This window comes from Temnothorax americanus, unplaced genomic scaffold (genome assembly GCF_048541705.1).
Source record: "Temnothorax americanus isolate GAGA-0224 unplaced genomic scaffold, ASM4854170v1 Scaffold18, whole genome shotgun sequence".
NCBI classification, from domain to species: domain Eukaryota; kingdom Metazoa; phylum Arthropoda; class Insecta; order Hymenoptera; family Formicidae; genus Temnothorax; species Temnothorax americanus.
This window is the reverse complement of record NW_027509318.1, coordinates 1,272,958-1,296,743: the sequence shown is the minus strand read 5'-3', so window position 1 is coordinate 1,296,743 and position 23,786 is coordinate 1,272,958. Positions and strand designations below refer to the sequence as shown.

Genomic DNA, 23,786 nt, shown 5'->3' with positions numbered 1-23,786 from the left:
GCAAATGTCATTGAATTATTTAATTAGGTGAAAATTTAACGCTCGAATTTTGACATTCGACTTTTGGTGTTTAAATTTCATTATATCCATTCTTTTATTGTCGAATAGATATGTTGCAACTTGGCATTTGAAAAATCCCGCGCATTTTTTCCTCGCGCGGCAACCGCGTGAAGTTGTCGCCGCACGCAGCGCCCTGAAGGCGGCCGCGATACGCGTCACAGCCGCGTCAGCGCTCGGTGGTCGTGGTCGCCCGCCTGGCGAGCGTCGTGTGTCGTGTCAGCCGTCTGTCGGTCTGGGTGGTTCACCGCTACGTGTTGTCGTCACCGTCGTCGTCCGTGCATCGTTCCCGCGAGTACGCGCACCAGGGTGCCCCGGTCGCCACGCTCATCGCCCCGCGAGCAACGTCGCGCGCCGCCATGGATCACATCGGCCTGCTGCTGCAGCACTCGCAATACGTATACGCGATCCCCGTGGGTATCGTGCTGGTATGCGCCATTCTCGTGTTCGCCTTCGGCTTCAAGAAAGCGGAGCAGCCGCCGTTCGCGCAGCTTTCCGCGAGCTCCGACGTGGACCGGAAGCTCGGCAAGAAGCGCGGCAAGGTCCGCGAAAAGGTTAGTGACATAAACGACATCGGCTATACGCGCGACCCGGCCGCGCGTCCCTCCCTCCCGCTCCCTCTCATCTCTCCTATTACTAGTCCCCGCGGATACGTCGCGACCGCCCGCCATATGGTGGCTCGCTTGTGGGCGCGAGTCGATACACGCGCACACACGTTCGCTAATCAGCTGGTCCCTCCGGACCGAGAGGGTGGCTGTTTTCCTTCTCCCCGCGCGTCGTGACGTAACGCCGCGACCGGGTCTGTTTTCTTTGCCAGTATGCCAGGTGGCTCACCTCATCCCCGTCACATTCCTAGGCCTGGGATATTAGTCTTGTCGCGTGTGTGTGTCCAGCGCTAAATCTGCTCTTTTTATCGGCGCTTTCTACAATCGCTTTTTGTCCTCTTTCTCTTTTCGAAGTCCAATCGCTTGCTTCTTAAGGTTCAAGTAGGTATAATCTCACGTTGATACCAAAAATCTACGTATCAAGTAATTAATTTATAATTAGATATTTTTTCTTAAGTATATAATTAACATGTGTGTTGCAAAAAAATTTCAGATTTCCTATTTAATTCAGAATTTTCATTTAATTTAATTTTATTGACAATTGACAAATTTACTATTTATACGTTCCATTCAATATTGTTTGGAAAAAAGATAAATTATATTTTAATATCAGACACGGTATATGTAAATTTGTCGAGCGTTCTTATATAATTTGTTATAGAAAGCTGCTAATGGGCAAGTTGCATCTGAGAAAACAAGCCCAGCTAAAAAGACATTGGCAACGAAAGCCGAAGCTCCTAAGAAGGCTACCAAAGGAGATGATGTTGACGGGAAGTTGAAAGAGCGTAAACAAGAAGACAACAAGATTGTTGCTACTAAGAAAGAAAAGGAGCAGCTGTCGACTAAGGCTGGCAAAGAGAACAAAGTGGAACAGGCAAAAAACAAAAAGAATTTGAAGAATATATTCCAGGAAAAACCAGTGGACTTTGACGATGGTTAGTTGATTTACATATATTAGCATAAGATAAGACTAATTTTGTCGTACAATTGTTTCAAGCTATTATCTGTTGATAACAGGAGATTGGGAGCAAGCTTATTCTCGCAAGGATAAGAAGAACAAGAAAAAGGAGGAAGAATCTCCTTCGAAGAAAAATAAGAAGACTTCTAAGAAGGCTGATTTAATAAACGAAGCCAAGCAGAAAGAACGAGACAAATCCGAGGTCAAGGATAAGATAGCTAAGGAAACCGAAAATAAGGAGCTCAAAGAGAAGGAGAAGAAAGAAGTGATTCTTACATCTATCTCTGATGAGGAGATAGGTAAAGCCGAGGAGCCGCAGAAGGAAGAGGAGAGCAAGGTATATCTTTATTTCACATAGCATTAAAATCTAGCTGACAATTTATAAATGAAATATTCGATCGTAGGTTGAGAAGGTCGAGAAGGAAGAGAAGAAATCTGGAAAATCGAAAAAGAATAAGAAAACTGTTGAAGGCGAGAGTACACCCGTTTCGGTACCATCTACACCAAAGACGGATAATAAGCCTATTGCGGAAGAGGAGCGGAAAGAGCCGCTCAATGCGGAAAAAATAGCCGACGATGCGGAGGAAAATGAAGTGGTAGAAAGTAAAGAGAAAACCGCCGTGTTCGACGAGTTAGGAGGTTTGTCGTATTAACAAGGAAATTACGAGATATTTTTATTTACGACGTGTTCGATATATCATTTGTAATTGTGTTCTAGATGTCTGGACAGAAGCAAAGCCTCAGAAGAAGAGTAAAAAGAAGGCTCGTAAAGATAACTGAGGACAATTACGCGTAACGCTAATGATATTCCTCCTTTCGAAAAGGTAGAGAGAATTTCTGCTCGGTCCAAAGGGCGTTTGTCGCTTTCGACAAATCAGGTGTGTTTTAAATGATTTGCTAATCGTCACCTGACCAAATCGTTCCTTCCCCTTTGTACATAATACCGATCAAACTTAGGTTGTTGTTCAATTATGATTTTTTAGTTGTCATGACTTTGAGATCGCGTGAGAACGCCACGTGTAGAACGAAGATTTTTTTTTTCGTATGTTTTTCATTTCTTATAGTCCACTATTTTGCATTTAATAGGAGTGGCACAAGTCATGGTTTTCACATTTATCAGGCAATTCTTGTACACGTACATTAGGTTTCTTAAGTACCTTTACACATATCTATAATAAGATATTGTTTCATTTGTATAATTAGAATATGTATAGTGGTACTTATGCCATTTACATTTTGTCTTTATGGATTAATAATCTTACGAAGAATATTTTGTATACTATTCCATACTATTCCTACATTAAGAATAACAATTCTGTGCGTGTATTGTATATCGCTGTTACTTAAACGCCGGTTTTCATTGACATCTCACGTTACATTGTATGTGTATGAACGGTTGAAAGGTAAAAACATAGAAAGTACGTTTCACGGTAATATTCATAATGCAGGACAATCTTTGGAAGCGACAAACTTATATTGTTGATACGTAGAATGGGTCTTAATAAAATTATATTTTTCTACACGATTAGTCGCGCTTAGCGACTGATTATTTTCTGCTTCAAATGCTCGAAAATCTATCTTGTAATAATTAATGCATTCCCATTTATAGATACATCAATAATATAAGTTTTATGGAAGGATAACGTTACGTAAATTCATGGCAATTAGTCATATAAATGTGATAACGATGATTAACTTGAATAGATCTTGATTTATATTTTGATGCATATTGTGCAACAGAATATGTATATATACATGTTGAAATTGAGAGACAAAATCTACGTTGATATATCCTGTAGTAATTCGTGGATAATGATTTGTTAATTATTTAATGTTGTACTTCATGCCAGTGAAAATTTAATAACACTTCGAGTAGAAGAAAATTTATTCGGTAGAAAGCAAGGGAAAGTGACCCAATATTTTTACAACATAAATATTTCTATCTATGTATATGTGTATTGTTAGGTATAATATTATGAAGAAATATTGATTTCTTATTGAATACTTTCAAAAGAAAAAGTATATAATTTATTTTCATCGTACATCATGACAGTTAATAATTTTACTTGCAAACATGACCGCGGGGCGAATGATCATAGTGCTTTCATGCATTTGACCATGTTTTTATAGTTCACTGTAATTGAGATAGACAAAATATTACTAAGTATAATAATTTCACAATTATTTTACTTATAGTTAATAGATCTCATAATCTCACGACTTCTGTTTCATAAAAAAAAGCGTGAAGGTAGAGAAGAAAACGAGAACGACCACAACGATATTTTTGTATAATTTTTTATAACAACTGAATTTTTCTTGTATTCAAATATTATCTTGCGAACAATTTCTTTAAACATTTATTGTCACGCGGATAATCGAATAGTAACCGAGACGATCAAATGCACATTAATTTATCATTTATGAACAAACTCAGCCGTTCATCTCTCATGCCATGCAGGAAGAATAGTAGATAAATTTCTTAATTACATTAGAAGTAATCTACAAAAGGATTTTATCACATATACTTCAATAACATTGCTATCAGAGTATGTTATCAATAATTCCTTTATCGCTATTAGGTGCTAGGCTTTGTAAAGCGAGCGCTACACAAGAATGTTGTGCATCTTGGAGATATCGGAGAATTGATTCTAGATTTTTCTCAGAGAATGTCCTAGCTTTTATCAGAAACAGAGAAAGGATCTATATACATATGTGTATGTATATGTATAAAAGATTACGAATTACGAGATTTGATATGAGTGAGCAAATTATTATCGTTGTTGTACGTGACGTTTTATTCTAAATAATTTACGAATTAAGAGCTGTCTGTTAAAAATTGCGTAAAATTATTGTATCGATAATTTTAAGTATAAAGAGAGAAAGAGAGATCGAGTGAGAGAGGGAGAGAATGAGACGATTTGAAATGTATGACAATATTGTGATAAGAATATTATACCTGAGCATTGCTTGAATGTTGCAAACTAACGCTGAATCACTCGTAGCTTTTATGTGTGGAAGGGAATCTTGGGGAGAAGTACCTATCCTGATCGCGAATAGCCATTCATATTTTGTATACTGTATATACATTAATATATTCTCATAAGTACACGCATACGAGATTACCGTGCAAGACGAAGTTCTAGCGTTATTTTGGCAAAAGAAATCCACATTGGTGGTGACCGTCGCGTGGAATTTATAGAAAGGAGCAAAAGGCTTCTATAATTATTTATAGAAGATGTTGAGCGAGCTTGAATTATAACAAGAACCATCGTCATCCATACATCAAATCGCTTATATCGACTGTATATGTCCTGTGCCAAAAGTAAGCATTATCTCTCTTCTGGATCATGTTCGAGGCTGAATTTCGTACAATAATTCGTGGGTATCAAAGGAATTAGCAACGCTATTTATAGCCACCTTATACGTTCAGGTCTTTCATGATCGATAGTCACAGGACTGCTTATAAACTTCTTCTCATCGTGTGTATCGCTTGACTCTTTGCGGCATTATAATTCATCGAAGAATGTCAATTCAACGGTAATTAGCGATTGTCTGAGTAGTTAACTGATTAGCTAAATAATTTACATAATAGAAATCAAGTTCTTTTCTGTGGAACCGCTATACAATTATTTTTCGAGTCTTTGTGTGCAACAAAGTTGAATATGCACGTGTATCGCAGAGAGTTGAAGCGACAGATAAAGATATTACGAGCAGTATCGATTTGTATTAAAAAAAAAAGCGAAAATATCAAATTATTTGATACTTTAACGATCATCTACTTATGATAAAATAAGTAATTTATGACAAAATAAGTTACAATTTATGACGAGAAGCATAAAATTAACAGTTGTGGAAAATTAGTGTATTCGTGAAGCTTCAAGAGTGACTTAATACTGTTCGTAATGATCCAACCAATTAGTTTAATGGGCTAGTTAGCTGAGTACTTACATTCACGCGGAGAGAAAACCGAACAAGTGGAGTCTGGAGGGATGGCTTTCGAATTGCGAGGAAGAAATTAGCATATTTTTCTAAGTATTGTTCCAAATCGCCACATCGTCTACATCGCACGGCATTCGCGACGAGTCGCAGTCGAGTTTGGCGAAACGCGCCGGACGTGTACCGCGTATTTCGCGAATACCACGTTTGTGCACATTCGACGTGTATTCGCGACAGATGTGTGGAACCGTCTGTTATCGCGAGGTCCTGCGATAGAGACTCGAGCGATACTTTTTCCCACGCGGTAGGATACGACGAAGATTTTCGCATGAGAATCGACTAAATAGAAACGAGAGAGCGCGAGATGAGGGAGGTGAACTGACTATAAAATCGAGGAAGTATTATATTGCCACTGTACATATGTGTATATTAACGAGCAATGTTCTTCTTATTAAATGTATATGTGCAATGTTACGCGTTGTACGGTTCACCGATACGGTCTCTGTGGCGGCAGAGATCCTTGATTTTAGGGATATTTTTCTAAAGAATCGATCAGCGTCCGACAATACTGTGTATGATCTATTTATTCTGAAAATGGCACGAGTTAAATTTCACACAATAGATTTGAACAGGCGGGAAAAATCTTGGTGCACAATTGTATAATTTTGTAAAAAAGATTCACGGATTCAACTCGTCTCATTTTCCAAATGGACAGCACAATATGCTCTTATTATAGATCTATAGTGTGCCGTGCATATATGTTTTCGCAGGGCCGGTAAACGATCTCTCGGTATGGTCCACGTAGCATTCTACAAATGTACCTCTCCAATTTGTGCATCGAAATAACGATAGCGCAATTACGATGGCCTACTTTGGACGTGTGACTCGATATAGCTATACAGTTGCGACTGTACGGCACACACGAGGACGAGGACTCTGATCGCATTCGAAATATCGACTGTAACATAAAGATAAGATAAGCAGAGAGAAAGAGTAAATAAAAGCGCGACACACGACAGTGTCGAATATATATTATATATATGACATAGAGTTACGCATATAATTTATTTTATTCACCGAGGAGTTGCTGCGACCACAACAGCATGTGACAAATTAATAATAAATCCATGATATATATATATATATATAATAAATATTATATATACAATATATATATATATATATAAAACATACGTTGTGTAAAATACGTGTGTTCCGATTAACTTAAATCTTATCGTTAGCTTATGTATGTGAGCGTTAGCACTAAGGTAAAACCAAGGAAATGTGACACAAACGAAATATTTGCGTACGAAACCAATGGGAGGAGATATAATATATCGACGAGAAATATTCTGTTTCTGAATATCGCACATGATTATGCGCTTCTCTCTTTTCTGGAAATTAGAATATACATTATCGAGATATATATTCTATATTTGTGAGATCTAAAAGATATATATATATATATATATATATATATATATATATATATATTTATTAACTTCAGCTACAGCCACGTGGACTTGGTTTACAAAGATGTATATAAGTATATATTTTCGCATTTATCTTGCTCGGCGAACAGAACATTTCTCGCGAAAATATGGTTTTTGGTTGTGATATTTATGGAAAAATGTACGAATAGCAGGATGAGTTTCAAGGCAAATTAGAGAAAGACGGAAGGAGAAGGAGAAAGAGAGAAAGAGAAGAGAGACAAACTGAATAAAAGTTATATTTTTTCAGCATTTAATAGGGAGCATTTACTGCGCCTGTCCGATTTGTGCACATTTATTTTGGAATTCAAAGAAATTAGGCCACGGATAGACAGGTAATAATATAAGAATTTTTAATTTATTTTTTTTTATTAGTCGAGCGAATGAATATTTTTCATTTGTTTCTTGAAGATAATTTACGTTATTAAAGATAGGTATTTTACTTGTACAATCCTTATCTCTACTTAATTTATTCGTATCTTATCCAAGTACACACTTGGATAAATGGATTAGCAAATATTTATATGCCGCATACATTTAGTTGTATTAGATTAATATTTTTCTTTATATTCATAGAAATTTGTTATACGATAAGTATTACATGTTATACAAATACACGTGTATGTGTATAATAATGTTTATTTAGAGGATAAGCAATTTCTACACGGGTTTCCCAATTATTTTTATTTTAATATCGTAATTATTGTTACTTGCGTAAAAGGCCTTTCTTCGTGTATTTGCTACATTTCCTCTTAAATTGTTTCACAGGTTTCTCGCTTTGCCCCCCGCTATTCTTCGCTTTATTAACAGTTTTGCTTTCAAGATCCGTTATCGATCTCCTCGCCTTGCTGTTGACCAACAGTCTGGCGGACTTCCTGGACGTTCTGCTCTTGCTCTTAATTCTCTTTTTCCCCTTTTTCCTCTTCTTTTTTTTACGGTCCATATTAGCGATTATGGCTTCGGCGTCCGCGGATATTTTTATCTTCGACTGCTGGGTGGTGATCGTCACCCTCGTGAAGGAATCGTAGAGGACGTCCCCACAAAATTCGCCGAAGCAATACTCCTCTCCGCATTCTCTGCAAGTTTTCGCGCTGCTTTCGATTATCCCCGCGCGATTCTTACTCCGTCTAATAGGACTCGTTGGCGAACGGCGTTCTTTCATTACGGTCTTCGCCTCTAATTTGCCCATCTCCACCTTGAAAAACAAAGAGATTAAAAAGATGAGCATTTTGTTCTCGCGTCGAAACATTTAGAACATTGAAAAATTTATTGCCTAAGATAAATCCTCACCAATCTCGAGAACATTTCTTCGTCTTGGCGAAGCTTCGGTCTTATCGGAGTCAGCATCCGCCAATCGATGGCGACCTGTTGCAGCTCCTGCAGATCCAATTCCCTCATATCTGGTGGGACCGGATCTCCGTAGGTCCATTCCCTGTCGATGTTTTTGAGTTCTTTCTTGGTCGCTTTCCAAGAAAATTCTTTGTCGCGAACCTTCGTGTCCTCTCTTTTTACCTTTGTACAATTTTTTCTAATTAGATCCTAGTATCCCCATGATTGAAAGCTCAATGATAATTAAAATAAGAATGTAATAGATTTTAATATAATTGCAATGAATAGGATGTAATATTTTATCATATGCTACAAATTTGTATTGCATTATTATTAGAATGGCTGCGAACCTTTTCCGGTTTGATCTTGAATTCCGGACAGTTCTCCTTGAGTCGCCGGAATTCCTCGTAAGAATTGCAAGTTGCTTTACTTAAATCGGGTATCAAATTCGCGTCTTTCTTGTCGTCCTTCAGTAGATCGTCCAATTGGAAGGCCATTATCTAAATCTGCAACGCGAGAAACAACTTTAAGCTCGTCTCGTCGCTTTTGCTCGGAGATGCAAACAATATTCCCCGACAAGATCCCTTTCGCATTCTATTCGGCCTCACTTTCTACGCAAACGAAAAGAAAAACAAAAGGGTGTTCTGATGGCAAGGAAATCCTGGAGGCGCTTAAAAAATTTCGGATGCAGCGGGTGAGACCAGACACCGCTCGGAATCCCACTCGATCTGCTTCATCAGAAGTCCCTGAAAAAGAAACGAATGCATCTTGAGGACTGAAACTCTTACGAAATTCTTCCATCAATAATTCATAATTCAATAGTTAATCCAAACTTTTATTTGGATCCGAAATATCGATGTAGAAATTAAATGTAACTTTTGTAATAACTATATCACTTTGTGTGATCTTTATAAAGTAATTATTTTTTAACAACTGTGTGTGACGACTATAAATATCGTGATTATTGTTTTATCTACTTGTTATACGTACGCTTCTCAATGACGATAGTTTGGACAAAATTTCTTGTCCGCACCAGACATTAGAGCTATCGTCATCCGGTCGTTTTGCATGATTCGCATCGTTTTTCGACCGTAATTTCTCGGCACGCTCCTCAATATTAATTTTCCCGTCTTTATCGATCCGCAGCGGCACAACGGAATTCAGACTGTCCATCGATAGGTCGGCGTCGTAGTTCTCGGGTTTTGCCTTACGCCTGACGGTGTTTCGGCTCTTTGATTTTCCGTTACTTGATTTCCGCCGGTCGGGGGACGGAGATCTGATAAAGATGAATTAATTTAGAGTTTTGGAATGATTAAGTAGCACGCAATCGTGCGTTACAATAATATTGATTAGAAGAACTCCGTTCCCCAAAGTTCTCGTTGCGAGGATATCTTCATTTATTTATCATTCTTATTTCTTTAAACAATATAATGTCTTTTAGCTTCTGAATATATGTGCAACTATGTATATAGATTTTCATCTTTTAAACAGTTCTGGAAATTTTTTCTTCACCTGGACCCTTCGTCGCTGGATTCGATTTGTCGCCTTCTTAATCGCAATCGTCTCTGATAGTGCGGATCTTTTTCGCTTTGCGTTCGATATCGTGTCCCTGGGCTAAAGAGTATCTTTAATCATTATCACATTCGGAATATCTGTGCCGAACAAATGATTTAGGAACAGCTATGTTTAAATGTTACTGCAGCATATCTTTGATTACCGATTGGCGTTCCATCGCGGTCTGCTATCGATTGTGGTTCTGGGCTGCGATTTCGATCGCGGAAGTGCTTTCATAGGGATTTCTTCACCGGGACTCGATCTTCAAAGAATTATAAACACACTGAAGTATCGCAATTTTTATCGACGAATTTTTTAAAGCATTTTCTGCCAGGCGAAAACGACAGCAGGTTTAAGCTTTACCAAAAAGTTTTCAGCAGATGCGTTCAAACTTCAAGCAGCAAACTTGAACAAAATTTTAAGAAAAATAATATCACAAATAATGTGTGAAATGAAGAAAAAACAAAGTGTAGCTAAATATGCTTTCCATTCTCTCAAGAGAAACAAGAACATTCAACTTACTGGGTACTTTCCTCGCGCGGATCGACAGACATTTCATGACAAAGCGTCTTTACGATCATCAAGCTTATTATCGAACTATACATTATGAAATAAAAAACGATAATTACCGGCAGATACTACCGCATGCAGGGGAGGACACGGTCGTCGTTTCGGCTCTAAGAAGCCCGAAAATGCGACATCGAGATCGCGGTGGCGACTCACTTGTCAACGTTTCTTCGGTTGGCGTTCGTCGTGTCCTTCCGGTCCTTCGTGGTACCTTGGTCTCCGATCGATTGATCCTGCAGCTTCTCCCGCAGCTCCTGGACATCGGATTCTACATCTGTCTGCGTGCCGAAGTCCCGGCCGGCCGGCGTTCGGTACTTGCTCGGCGTCAACAGTCTGTTCTCTACGACGACCGACGAGGTATCCCTCGAGGACCTCCTCGGATTCCTAGGACTTCCGGTATTCCTCATGATCGCGTTGAGCCCCAGCGAGAGATAATCCGCGGCGTTCTCCGAGAATCTGCGCGGGCTTGGGGTCATCACCAAATTCACCAGCTGCAGATTCGCCCTGCTCAGGATCTCTGGGTCCTCCAGTCGGCCGCTCAGCACGATCGCCACGTCCTTGCTCACGGGAACCTGGAGGGACCTCGGGTTCAGGTCCAGCGTGGTATCTTCCGACTTGTCCGCGTAATTCATCCGTGAACAAACTTCCCTCGGATCTTTGTCGGTCTCGCTTTCTCGATTGTCCTTGGCGTCCTTCGGGCCGGACTTTTCCTCGGGATAATTGGTCAAGTTCGCGCTTTGCTTCTGTGCCTGCGAGCAATTCTGTTCTTCGCGTTTGTCGTTCACATTCGCGATTGCGTTCGATTCGTTGGAAGACCGCGTCACTACGTCGGTGTCCTCGTCGGTGGTCTCCTCTCGCTTCCGCCGATTCTTCCGTTCTTCCTTCGCCAGCCGCTCCGCAGCTTCCAGGACCTCGCGCATCGCCTGCGCCTTCCTCAGCTTTGCCTCCTCCTTCTCGCGTATCATCCGCTGTTCCTCCTCGAATCTACAGCGGAGTGAATCCATTGAGGATGATTTGTAACTTTAACAGAGACTTTAAGTTTTTGTTTTCTTTTTTAATATTTAATATTTATTTTACCTTTCTCTGTCTCTTTCTCTCTCTCGCCGAATTCGTTCCTCTTCCAACCTCTCCTCTCTCATCCGCCGCTCTTTCTCCTCTTTTCTCTGCCTGTCCTTCTCCTCGAGCTGCTGCTTGATAGCAGTCTGAAGCTCCAGCGCTTTCTGCCGTCTCGTTTCCCGTTCCTGAAGAATCTGCGCGTCCACTGGAATATTCTGACCCCGAAGGTAAGATACTTTATTGATGTCAGAGCCGGTCGAGCCAGTCGTTGAACTGTCCGGGCTGCTCGCGCTGTCGTGATTGATTACCAGAACCTTGACCAAGAAACGAGCATTTTGATTAATTTACAAAAATTGTGCGATAAATGAAATAAATGCTCCCGAATGGTTTTTAAGCTAAGGACTTTAAAGATGCTCAACAAGTTCTTAGTAATCATTACTTGGCTCGACTGTCCTAATCTTGATAGCCAGGAGGGCGGCGGTGGGTCGCCTCTCGCTGCGTCTTGACCCCAAACACTGCCCCACCTTGGCCTGTTGAGTTCACCCATTCTGCCCGGCGAGGGCCTTCTCGATGGTGGCAGTGAACTTTCAGGGGTGGTGCAGTAAGGATTTTGCCACGTTTTCTCCGTCATTTCCATCCTGCTTGCTGCTTTGTCGGGTAGAGCTCCTTAAACCGAAAAGAAAAATGTAAATATTATTGTTGACAAAAAGAGAATGATTAAAAAATATAACGGAGTATTTTAAACTATTACTGGTCATCTGTAGAAACTTTTATACATCCTTTTTATTTAATATTCTTATTTATATTTTTATCTGAATATTCATAAAAAAAAAACAAGGTTTTCTATTATAAAAAATTTCCTTCAATTTTGTCAGTTAATAGTGGATCACTTTTGATATTCATATACGTAATTTAGGGACTAAAGTACAGAGGAGGACTCACTTTGCCCTGCCTGTGGCACATCCACGGAATCGCTGGCGTAACCGGAAGTCTCGCCTTCGCGCTCCTCGCCCGGCGAGCCGTAATGTCGTGCCTCTTTTTGGCTCTCGCGATGCTCGTTGGATCGATGACGACGGTGTTCCAGTTTTTGCGATTTCTGTGACTGGTATCGCGATCCCTCCACGCCGAAGTCACGCTGCTGTTGTTCCTATACGAGGCGGGACGATAATGATAAGGCGGCTTCGGGAAGCGAAAGGCAGGCGCGCGGGCTTGCGTGATAGGGGGTGCGAGGGTTCCGGCTTTCGTGAAGAAAGGAACTGCGTGTTCCGTCGCGTTCTATGCACCTATTGTGACTGAATATTACTATCGTACCTGCCGGAGACGGGACGCATACATAAATCATGCACGAGCTGGTTCTTATTTTTACCCGCTTACATATATAATGAGAGCGCCCGACACGGGCGGTTGCACGACAATATTTTCCTTCAAAACTGAATAAATACGCGTATTATATACAACTGATTTATTATCCCTTATTTATATCACATGCGCATTCTATATAGAAGCGTAATGACTGATTTGAGAAATGCCTACATTTAAAACTTTGCATAACCGAATAGTCCATTTATTTAAAAAAAAAAAAGAGTTAAAAGTCAAGGTATCAAAAATTTAGTTTTCCTCATTGTTCAAATAAATTTTTGTAATTAAAAAAAAAAGGAGCAAACAAGCTGGACTACCGCGTTAAGTTTTCCGGTCGCAGGGTAATTTAGTTATTTTAAACGCAGAATATTTTTTAGAGCAACGACTGCGATAAAATCGGGTTTGTGTTGTCAGCGGTTCCAGCAATGCTTGAAAGCGAGGTGTATAGCCTTGAGGTCGTTGAACTTCAATCGCGCGATAAGAATCGATTTGCCGGACTGCCTTACTTTTGCTTTTCCCTCGAAAGGGCAATGTACTATCGAGGGTCATTCGCCGTTTATGAAATTATGACTAGACGTAATCGTTAATTTGATAGATCGTTGAATTTTAAATGAGAGCTCGGTCTAGAATATCAGATAGGCACACAATGAATATTGTGCCCTTTATCCGCATCATAATTTCTATCTATCTATTTCTACTGAAGCCGCATCGCTTCGAAGAAAGTGTTTGAAATTAAGGAAAAGAATCACACACGTATGACATCTATACAAATTATATATAATGAAAATTAATGTATAACAAAAAAAATTTTCGATTTATCCTCTATCTTTCTCAATATCCTTGATTTATAAATAAAAATCTGTGCTACTTAATCATTCGATTATTTCTTTTTTATCTACGTGACATTGCCGCAAGTAGGTTTGCGGTAAGCGATCAATTATTCAAGTTTCCATCTCAGAGCTTTCATTTGTAGAAAAACCAATTCGTGATCTAACATAGCAAAGTTATTAACGAACTAATCAAAATTTTTATTGAAGATTCGTATCGAAATGAATTTAGATGAAAATAGGGAACTCGAACGATTTAAGACAAGACAAATATTAAACTCTTTCTTCTTCATAAAATCTTTTCAAATTTATTTTTCGAGCTAGGCTTATATGTGATAATCTATTATTATTAAATATAATTCAATAAAATGAGAAGATACGTACCAGCTGGCAGAAATACTGCTGTTGCTCCTTGTTGAAAATCGGAGGTAGACTGGGGCTCCTGCGTCTGACTGGCAAAGTCTCCACCTGGTCTCGAAGATTAATTAAACTGCCGCCGCTATAGTCAAGACACTTGAGGTTGCTATTGCCATTCCCGGAACTTTCCGTTGCCAGACTTTTCAGACTGATGGTGCTCCCGTAATGTCCGGCGGTACGGAAGGGTTGCGCCGAAGGCCTATCCTTTATTTCCCCCAAAGACAATCGGGCTTCGTTCGAGTAAGTACTGTATCAGAGATTTCTCATTTTATTATCGGGAAACGGAGAATTTCAATTTTATGTTAACAAAATAAATTATTTTTAACAAACTTTTGATCAATACGTAAATAATCTATATATATGCTGTAGAACTGAAATAAAATAGTTAAGATTTAATTAATGTCCTTGCGTAAAGTTCTGTTTAATGATGGTAATATAATATTTTGTAGTGATTTAGCGCACCTACCGGATATGGGTGCGGTTGTAATTGCTATTAGACTTCAGGGTTCCCCAATTAACGCCAAGACGAGCCATTTCTTCTGTACAGATAAAAAATTATTTCTCGTCTAGATACCATTTTATTTTAAGCAGTGTCTAATCATTGCAAGTACGTGCGCGATAAATTAAAATAATGTAACAATTTTTTCAATTACAATAAAAGCACTTACTATATAAAAGAAATAACTCTATATACCTGTGCGTATATCGATATCTTTACTCGTTTCGTACTAAATAATAAATTAAGGTAAAATATTATATATTGTTGTAATAAATAAAAATATAATACACAACACAAAATGTTTACGTACTTTTTATGCCGCAAATATAAAATTCTAGGAAATTTATCTAGAATTCTATCGATTTAGAAAACTTTGCAAAGACTAAATTGCTTAAGTAATTGCTGGTCGTTTAGTTCACCTACCCCTTTCCCTCGCCCACTGGAGTCTCTTCTGTTCCACCAGTGACGTCCTCCCGGTCATCCTCGCACCCGATTCCCGCGGGAAGACGTAACGAATAAGCGCGCGGCAGCGACGATGGACAATCGAAAAAGACGAAAGAGGATCCTAACTAAATCCCCTCAACTAAACCCGCAATCATCGATAATCTCGACTGCCTACCTATTCGGGGATCAGCAACGGTGGGAATTTCCATCGGCAATACTCGGAACCATTTGGGACTCCTCGTGTCGTTCGACAAAACTGTTTTTATAAATTCGCTCGCGCATACTTCCGCAACCGATATTCTTTATCGCGAGACTCCAGCACAAGCCACAAAATCACATTGTGTTCCGAAGCGCATCTTTGTGCCTGAAGAGGTCAATATCAAAGCTATCCGTAAAAAGGCGTAAGTATCGTGCGAAATCTCAAGTTTTTAAATAGGTTTTTTTCTCCAGAGAACATATTTTATCGCGTCGAAATGTGACACGTTGAAAAATTTCAATCAAGACCTCATTGTCAGATAATTGATTATCACTTTGTTAATTAAATTTACCGGCATCCGGGACTCCGTTGTCGGAAATTTTATTACTGAATATCTAAAATCAATTACAATTTGACCGATATTTTAGTAAATAATTTCTTAATTCCATCCCCCTGATGATTTTTTAACTTTACGGAATTTATGGACATCGTTCTTCAAGACTAGGATGATGCAAACTTTAATCCTTCAACTCTTTCTCGGCACTTCGAACGCGTCAACTAATTTTTTTAGTCACTACCGAATCGAATAAAATCAGGAATTTCGTAAATCGAAAAATTCTTGCGCACCCCTCGGTCGGCCGGAAATCCCGATGATGAATCGCGACCCAGTTTCGATGTCAACCGATTTCCGCCCACGCGAAGCGTTCCATCGTCCAGGGGGGCTTTGCCAATAGAGTCGCGCGAGAACGGAATTTTCCGTTATTAATAACGAGAAAGGAAAGAGACAATTCAGAACTCGACTTTCTATGGTATGAAATCTCGTCTTCCGGAAGACAGCCGTTCTCCAGACTCGCGGGATTCCGCGGCTTCTCGCCGCGTCAATATTTGTGCCACTGCCGGGGTGCCGGGGACCGCTCCGTGATATAGCCCCTCCGGGTGCCGTAGAAGTTCGAGCGACGGGGGTGCGGATTCGATCGCGGGTTTCCATAGGAACTGGTCGCGCGCGAGTCGCACTCCTTTGCACCGTGTCCTCCAGGGTCGATAATATTGACCGTGTCGCGATAAGGGATAATGACCTCCACTTTCGCGGTCAGAGATCACATTCTCGCGCCGCGCCGGCGATTCGAGCCTCCCCCTTCTTGTCGAAGCGCGACGGATCTCTTCCGCGAAAGACAATAAGTGAATCGAAAAGAAAGATACCGGAAAGATGAATTAAAGAAAAATTCATCGGATGTACAATAAAGACTATTATACGAGAAGCTATTTCTCATAAATAAATAAAGGGATCAAAAAAGGGACCACTTTGGATTTAAGGAAGTTAAGGAAACCAATTCTGCATAACCGAAAAATGATAGTCTAACGCAAATTATGCATAATTAGAAATTTTGCTACTTGAATTAATCAAAAATTGAAATTAATCGGAATTGATTAGAAATCAAAATCAAATGTAAGTCAAAACAATAATCCAGGTATATTATTTTTATAAAACCTAATAAAGATTTTTGAAAGATGAGATTATATCGAAAATCTATAATAAATATCTAAAAAGGATAAGCGTTATTCAACAAGAAAGTATGCGCTTCTAATTTAGAAATATTACATGTTCCATTGTTTAGTTTTGTTGGAGAAAATATTATCTTACTGAAATCATGATCAGTTAGCTCAATCAATCGCTGACTCAAAAATCAGATTTTTCTATTTGTTAATGTGATTACGTTTAAATTAGTTCGACTGTTTGGTTAAATACGAAACGTACTTCTCGCATTTTATTTCAATTAATTATTAACATTATTATGCATTATATATCAAATTGTACGTTTCAGTGGAAGTAGCGAGCACAGTATTAATCCAAGAAGTAAGAAGATTCCACACTCTCAAAGAGACACTCGGGTCAGTCATGGCAGAGTCTGGTATTGTACTAGTCATGTTATCTCAGAATAACATATTATAGGTATATTTTTAAAATATGTAGAAGTTTAGCTGTACAGTGTTAATATTCCGAAATAATTGAAACTGGGCATTTATATACGGACTCTGTAATAGACTGCCGGTTTTTATACATTTTTAACTCATTACCGTTTTCATGCGAGACTGTGTGCATGTAAAGTAGGTTTTAGCGTTGTAAGATACACGAGAGGCTTTTATCAAACGTCAGCGAAGTAAAAGCAATTTCTGCGAAAATCATAATCGGCTTTGAGCCATCAGTCTTTTTGCTTTTATTTACGCCATACTGTTATTATGTAAATTATATAGATATATATTGTAGGTATATTTTAAGTATAAATATGTGAATCTCTGGGTGCCTTGTACGCCGTAAGACGCGTTCATTATTTATTTACCAACAGCGTGTAAGCTTTTTATATATCGAAAGTTGCATGTCATTTTCTTGATGCCTGTAATAAAAAATCAATTTTTTAAATATATATATGTCGAACTTTTGTTAAATTTGAAAAACAACCGTCTTCACCTATTATATTTGTAAAATTTAAATGAATTTATTTGTAAGAACAAAAATTAAAACTTTCATCCATATTATAATAACATACGTATCTATGATTTTATTACCAAATGATAAAAGAACATATTTCGTCGGTATATTATCTATCGGAAAATTTCGCGAGAGATTATTCCAGTCATTTCACAATTTCACTTTTCACTCATGACGGCGCACGGGGCTGTCGCGAATTTTATCTTCCCACGCGATGCGGTCGCGGTGTTGTTTATCCGTCACTGTCACCGTCACCTGGTGTCAACCAACTGTTCAAATCATCGTAGATAGATTTCTTCCAATTTTCTCTAATCTGGGGCAGATGCGCGTCCTGATTCTGTAAAAAGTTATGTCGCTGGACCAGACAGTGTGCGAAGGTAAAAGAAAGCACGTTAGAAAGGTGACAGATGTCATGCTTATATTTAAAACCGGTGCAATTTGTTGTCAAGTGTGCATCAGTTATCTTCGATAACTTGACTGTTGTCTCGAGTCGAAGATCAAGAGAGACTGTTCGTCGACTTTAGCGTTAACGACACTCGATTGGTTCTGAAATGAACGACGTCGATTTCGAGGTTATCCTCCAACCTGAAACTTCTGCTTCTCGCACTTTCAGATTTGAAAGCTTTCGAAAGGCGACTCACCGAAGTTATCGCCAGCCTACAGCCGGCTACCACGCGATGGAGAAGTACGTCCTTAACAATTTTTTTTATATACGTGTTTGCAGTGTTTTCATAATACATCTATAAACTACTATGATATAACGAGCAGTATTCTTTGAACTTGCTAGTTGTCTCACAATTTTTCCGAGATATCTTATCATTCTGATTATGTACGCTGAACCATTTTGCTTGTTAGAAGCTCATCCTGTTTTCTTATGGTTCTTCAACTTGCCGATTACCCTAACAATAAGTGTCTGGATGTTCTTGCAGTGCTGCTGGGTTTAATGTCCATTTGCACCGCCATCGGTGCCTGGCATTGGTTGACGGATCCTAATACGTCGGCAGTATCCTTCACGCAGAGTTTATATAATCATCCATTCTTCACGATGGCTAGTATAATATTAGGTAGATACGAAGAAGCATTCCCTATGTATTTTACATAAGTTGAAATTACACGTGCATTGATGGAAATCGTTTTGCAGTGATATTGTTCATGATGGGAGTGCATAGACGAGTAATAGCACCTAGCATTATAACCCAGCGAGCCAGGAGCGTGCTCGGCGATTTCAACATGAGTTGTGACGATACTGGAAAGTTAATTCTGAAGCCCACAAGACCTCCTCATCCCCACGAGACTTAGAGTGTTTGCGACGATAATAATTATGTGTTCATTATTTTGTGCGCTACAAGATTGTTCCGAAATTACGGCGAGCAGAGAATTTAAAACTGTATATTTTCAGCCTTATGAGTTCTAGTGAATTATGCATATGCGTGATCTCTTGTATAGCGCGCATAAAATTTACACGCGTGGATATGCCCGAGTATGTATATATAATCTTGGAATCGCAACTTTTTCGGAATTTGAATTAATGCTATCTCTTACTTGAGAAATTATATTCTTCTAATACTTTGACGACTTAATATCTTGACAAAGTATCGGACGACTATATTGAGTAAGAGGTGACATTGAAATTCCACGAGTTACACGTCCGAAAATTCCTGAAAATTTACCTTTTTATTCGAGCACAAGTTGAAACTTGAAAATTGACGAAGAAAATCCATAATTGGACGAGAGACAGTTAACTAAAGAGGTAGTAACTAAAGTTCCCAAAATCGATTCCAAAGCCGCAATGTATATAACGATCAAAACATTTATTCCGCAGTAATATTCCGCATATTACAAATCTTCTGTTCCGATTTCAATCTGCACAGTCACGCAATTTGTCTTTTTAAAATAGTCACATGTACAACATTATAATCTATGCGGACTCTATCGTTCGTTCACAGTCAGATATTCATGAGGAGTGTCTTGTCAGTTCTGAAATCGTACTAAACTACGGTATGTAATATATACAAGTGATGGTAACGCAACCTCGGAGTGCTATCTCCAACATACCGATCAATGGACAGTGATTGCGTATTTGAAAAATATCTTGTAAGATGTCTGTAACACGCGTACAGCGGTTCAATGCACAAAGTAAACACCGTCACTTTTTAAAAATATGTGTATACATGCATCTACACCTCGTTATCGGGTTGGAAAGCCTCGGCTAGCCCCTGTCACGTCTATGAATTCTGAATTTCGTGATAATTTTGCCGGATAAATTGCAAACTGAGTTTATAAAATAGATTTCACTCTTGCTTAAGCATTTTACGGTTTTCGTAACAAGCGCACAACAAATTTGATTATGCGCGCTGTTTACATGTATATATTGTATAATCCGAGATAGATTGCTGATAGGATACAAAATAAATCTTACGGGATATTTCAAGCTTTTCAGATTTGTGTCGCATTGCGTTGCAGGAACATCGTTATCTTTCATGCCGTTAGAATATGCATATATATAAGATATACATAAGATACCCTCTCTTCTGTAACAATTTATTTCATAAAAATGAATTTATGTTAACCTACTTAGATACTGTACGCTGTTTCGCGAAAAAGGATTCAAAAATGAGTTAAGCAACTCGTCACTTAAAGTACAAAACCGAGAATTACGGTACACGATATATTTTTCTTCATGCCCTCGTATTCATTTGTATTCGCCGTAAGAATGGTATCCACGTGGTCGTAAGAATTTGTTATTTATATATATGTACATCACACATGTATAAATAAAAAATTCCCCCAAGAAAACGATTGCGAACATTACTCTCAGTATCAACAGCTTCAATAACTTTCCTCCTGTCTGTCGGTACTTCCCCGTTTCGTACTTTACGCACGTAATACTCGAGGACTCTCATTACATATATATATATATATATATATATATATATATATATATATATATATATATATATATATCGAATTTATCAAATGTTCCACGGTACAAAGTTCGCCGACTATAATCTTTCAGACTTTGTCGTCGTATAAATCTCTTGTACTATGGATCTCTCGACGCGTTTCCGTCTACTTTCGCGTAAACCGAAGTGAATGAATTATATAAACGCCACTTGCCCGAGTGCGTTCCCAATCTTACACTAGTGCATGGAAAACAGATCGCCGGCGGAAGGAAGAGGTGCCAGGCCGCCAGTCACGTCGGGCAATTGCGTCAAATCGGGAAGATTCGAAATGTGAGACTTGACCTCCGACCGAACTGCACACACCTTCTTAAGCTTTTCTTTATAGTCCTGGAAAAAAAATTCTTTATAGTAAATGTACTAGATTTATGTTAGATATCGTTTAAATAGTAAGAAAAGAAAGCAATCTCCTACCTCTAGAGTGCTTTGAGCCTGTTGAAGTAGCTGCCTTTGCGCCAAAGTGTAATCTCGCAGCATCGTCAGCAGTCTTCTCCTGTCCTCCATCTCAGCTTGCAACCGTCCGTTGTAGTCGGCGAGAAGGGCGGCGGCTTCGTTTACCGCTGCACTCAACTGATCCGCAGCCGTTCGATCAGCGAGATTCGCGAGCAGCGAAACTTCCGAGACCTCCGGTGGTAAGGACGCGATACGTTCCCTAACGCCAGCGTCCGAGGACGCGGTGTTTTCCAGATCCTGAAAAGCACAGAGAAGGCTTCGTTAATCCACGACGATGTTCTGGATCTTCCAATAAATTCGTCACGTCCCTCGCAGAATTCCTCACCATCGCTACATTTAGTACAACGTACTTCGCCCGTACGAGGAAGAGCAAAACACATGACATATTGCTGCAACGCAATGAGTAAAAAAAAAAAAAATCGATCAATCAAAAGATTCTGGCATTGAGAGAGAGCAGTAGCAAGGGTAATATTCCTTGTACTGAAGCAAAGCACTGATCAATCACTAAAGAAAACCAGCATCCGCTCGATTTACTCCGCGAAAAGTGAAGCTTTCGAGGAACCAAAAGAGAATATGCACAAACGTAAATTCTATTTGGAGTGAAAGAAAGCGACAACACAGCTAAACAAAGCATGAAATCGATAGGGTGGATATATCAGAGTTGTTATAGCGTCTGCTGATATGCCTCATGGATTCAACATGTATTTTCATATTAACAAAATATTTTATTGCTAACGATACAAATTCCGCATCATGATTGTTGCTCGTATAATTGATATTAACCATTAAGGCCTTGATGAGTTCCTCGGTTTCCGGTGGATCGCCGCCGGGGGTCCTCGGGCTCAACGTTACGTGAAGCTCTTTGGTGCCGTCCACCTCCACTTCAGTCTCAGACTTCTTTTTCTCCTTCTTTTCCTTCTGTAAGCGCAACAGATGCATGTATAACTCATTTATCGCAATTGATTTATTCAGAAAACAATTCAGCAATTAAAAAATTGTTTGGTATATAAAAGAGCTTGTATGTTGTACTATAGATATTACACGAACTCGTGTTATTTTCATGCATCTCTATGCGTTCAATACGTACTCACGTTATTTTCAAACTAAAAGTTTTAATTATTAGAGGTTCTCGACGTAATTTAAGAGTACCTTTGTTTTTTCTACTTCGATCTTTGCCTTCTTTTTTGGTGGTGGTGCTGCAGAGTCCTTTTCAGATGGAGCAAAAGCCGCTTTAAATTCAGCTATCTGTGCTTTGTCGTAGACCCCTCTCTCTTCCCAAATTTGTAGTAACCTGTTCAACCGGTCTCTCGTCTTGTCGTCAAAACCCTTCATGTGCTCGAAGGCTTTTGGCAACACTGTCTCGAATTCCTTTCCAAACTCTGGCCCTTTTTTCTTGCTATTTTGGATGACGTCGTTTGCGAGATACATAAACATCAACTTGCGATTGTCCTTCACTGTAAAAACGCATGTAGAAAATATTAAACTTGCTCTAATATCTTTCGCATAAAGGATCGGAGTCGCAGGAGAGTTACAATTGTACAGACAAGGATTCCTGTTGCTATAGTACGGTTATTCATCTTAATTATGGCTATTCAACTGTATTTGGATTTTTTAAAATGTTTTTCATGCTTAAATAAATTCTATTTGTCTCATAGTAAATTCAAGTATCATCGCCACCAATATTGCTATTTAGTTCCAGTAAGCGTTAACATATCACCCTCTGGCTATTATCTTCACTTGACTAGAAGATAGCAGTAGTTTTTAAATTTGATATGATTTAAATAAATTTGACTTGATTTGATTTAAACAAATGAAAATTCAACAAGTACCGTATCTCTTCTGAACATATCTTCCCTCCTTAAAAATACCTTAAAGGATCAATGATTAACGATTGTTTCAAGCAACGTTCATCTCGAAAACAGATATCTATCCAAACTACATAACCCTGTGTCAGAAACGAGCCACAATTGCGACGATTTACGGCCCCCCACGTGTTCTACAGCAATTGTATCGCCTTTAATTAATTGTTTTGTCATTTAGAAACTTCGATGACGCTCGCCCGGGACGGCGAGCGTCGCGCGGGACGTCCTTCCGCGTCGTCGAGCCCAGGACAACGTTTCGATCCGGCGGACAGGACAAACGCAATCGTTGACGAAAATTAGCCCGTACCTTTGCACATCTCCTTGAACCAGATCTTCACGATGGTCGGGTGGTGCTTTCTGTGATGTATCAGCCAGAGCGAGAGCGTCTGTATGCTCTGCTGCGACGGGTTCAGGTCCATCAGCCGTTTGATCAGGGCGTTCTCCGTGAACCCCGTCATCGCGCCGTCGGCGAGGTCTCTCGGTCGGATCAGAGACGAGGTCGCGTTTACGGAACGCACGCGTATACACGAGTGCGGACCGGAGACAACCTGAACCAAGCGCAAACGTACGACGACGACGACCAACGACGACGACGACGACACGACGACGACGACGGTGGCACGGAGGGACGCGCGCTTTGCGCAAGCGCACCGAGATACTTTCGCCGCCAACGCCGTCGGCGGCAAATCGCGGAATCTACACGAACTTTCTCCCCTTTCGATAAGCGAT

The 23,786-nt window shown here is 39.5% G+C and overlaps 5 protein-coding genes across 7 annotated transcripts; 2 read left to right on the top strand and 3 right to left on the bottom strand.

Annotated features, from left to right (window-relative positions):
* Positions 1 to 132: 132 nt before the first annotated feature.
* Positions 133 to 7,298, top strand: LOC143896191 (uncharacterized). Its single transcript, XM_077403835.1, has 5 exons — positions 133 to 611; positions 1,324 to 1,597; positions 1,680 to 1,957; positions 2,025 to 2,259; positions 2,339 to 7,298. Exons 1-5 carry the CDS (start codon positions 417 to 419, stop codon positions 2,398 to 2,400), a joined length of 1,044 nt encoding a protein of 347 aa, XP_077259961.1. The 5' UTR covers positions 133 to 416; the 3' UTR covers positions 2,401 to 7,298.
* Positions 7,299 to 7,429: 131 nt separating this feature from the next.
* Positions 7,430 to 8,872, bottom strand: LOC143896194 (uncharacterized). The gene is made up of 3 exons (XM_077403842.1): positions 8,726 to 8,872; positions 8,337 to 8,558; positions 7,430 to 8,241 (listed from the first exon to the last, which is right to left on the bottom strand). Exons 1-3 carry the CDS (start codon positions 8,870 to 8,872, stop codon positions 7,753 to 7,755), a joined length of 858 nt encoding a protein of 285 aa, XP_077259968.1. The 3' UTR covers positions 7,430 to 7,752.
* On the bottom strand, positions 8,724 to 16,698 carry LOC143896183 (uncharacterized). 3 transcript variants are annotated; one of them, XR_013256578.1, is made up of 13 exons: positions 15,078 to 15,267; positions 14,622 to 14,694; positions 14,123 to 14,402; positions 12,495 to 12,699; positions 11,992 to 12,218; positions 11,574 to 11,866; positions 10,653 to 11,480; positions 10,452 to 10,526; positions 10,093 to 10,191; positions 9,888 to 9,989; positions 9,366 to 9,651; positions 8,984 to 9,121; positions 8,724 to 8,881 (listed from the first exon to the last, which is right to left on the bottom strand). XR_013256578.1 is itself a non-coding variant. In XM_077403824.1 (13 exons), exons 2-13 carry the CDS (start codon positions 15,133 to 15,135, stop codon positions 9,047 to 9,049), a joined length of 2,601 nt encoding a protein of 866 aa, XP_077259950.1. In that variant the 5' UTR covers position 15,136; positions 15,274 to 16,698; the 3' UTR covers positions 8,984 to 9,046. The 3 variants fall into 3 exon arrangements, 2 of the variants coding, with proteins under 2 accessions (XP_077259950.1, XP_077259951.1); XM_077403824.1 differs by lacking the exon at positions 8,724 to 8,881 and adding an exon at positions 15,274 to 16,698 and having other exon boundaries at positions 15,078 to 15,136; XM_077403825.1 differs by lacking the exons at positions 8,724 to 8,881; positions 10,452 to 10,526.
* A 1,260-nt stretch (positions 16,699 to 17,958) lies between these two features.
* On the top strand, positions 17,959 to 20,370 carry Cnep1r2 (CTD nuclear envelope phosphatase 1 regulatory subunit 2). The gene is made up of 4 exons (XM_077403847.1): positions 17,959 to 18,159; positions 18,396 to 18,467; positions 18,712 to 18,846; positions 18,924 to 20,370. Exons 1-4 carry the CDS (start codon positions 18,132 to 18,134, stop codon positions 19,079 to 19,081), a joined length of 393 nt encoding a protein of 130 aa, XP_077259973.1. The 5' UTR covers positions 17,959 to 18,131; the 3' UTR covers positions 19,082 to 20,370.
* On the bottom strand, positions 19,575 to 23,661 carry LOC143896192 (regulation of nuclear pre-mRNA domain-containing protein 1B). The gene is made up of 5 exons (XM_077403836.1): positions 23,365 to 23,661; positions 22,345 to 22,649; positions 21,979 to 22,113; positions 21,157 to 21,432; positions 19,575 to 21,072 (listed from the first exon to the last, which is right to left on the bottom strand). The coding sequence occupies exons 1-5, from the start codon at positions 23,513 to 23,515 to the stop codon at positions 20,923 to 20,925; spliced, it is 1,017 nt and encodes a 338-aa protein (XP_077259962.1). The 5' UTR covers positions 23,516 to 23,661; the 3' UTR covers positions 19,575 to 20,922.
* Positions 23,662 to 23,786: the final 125 nt, after the last annotated feature.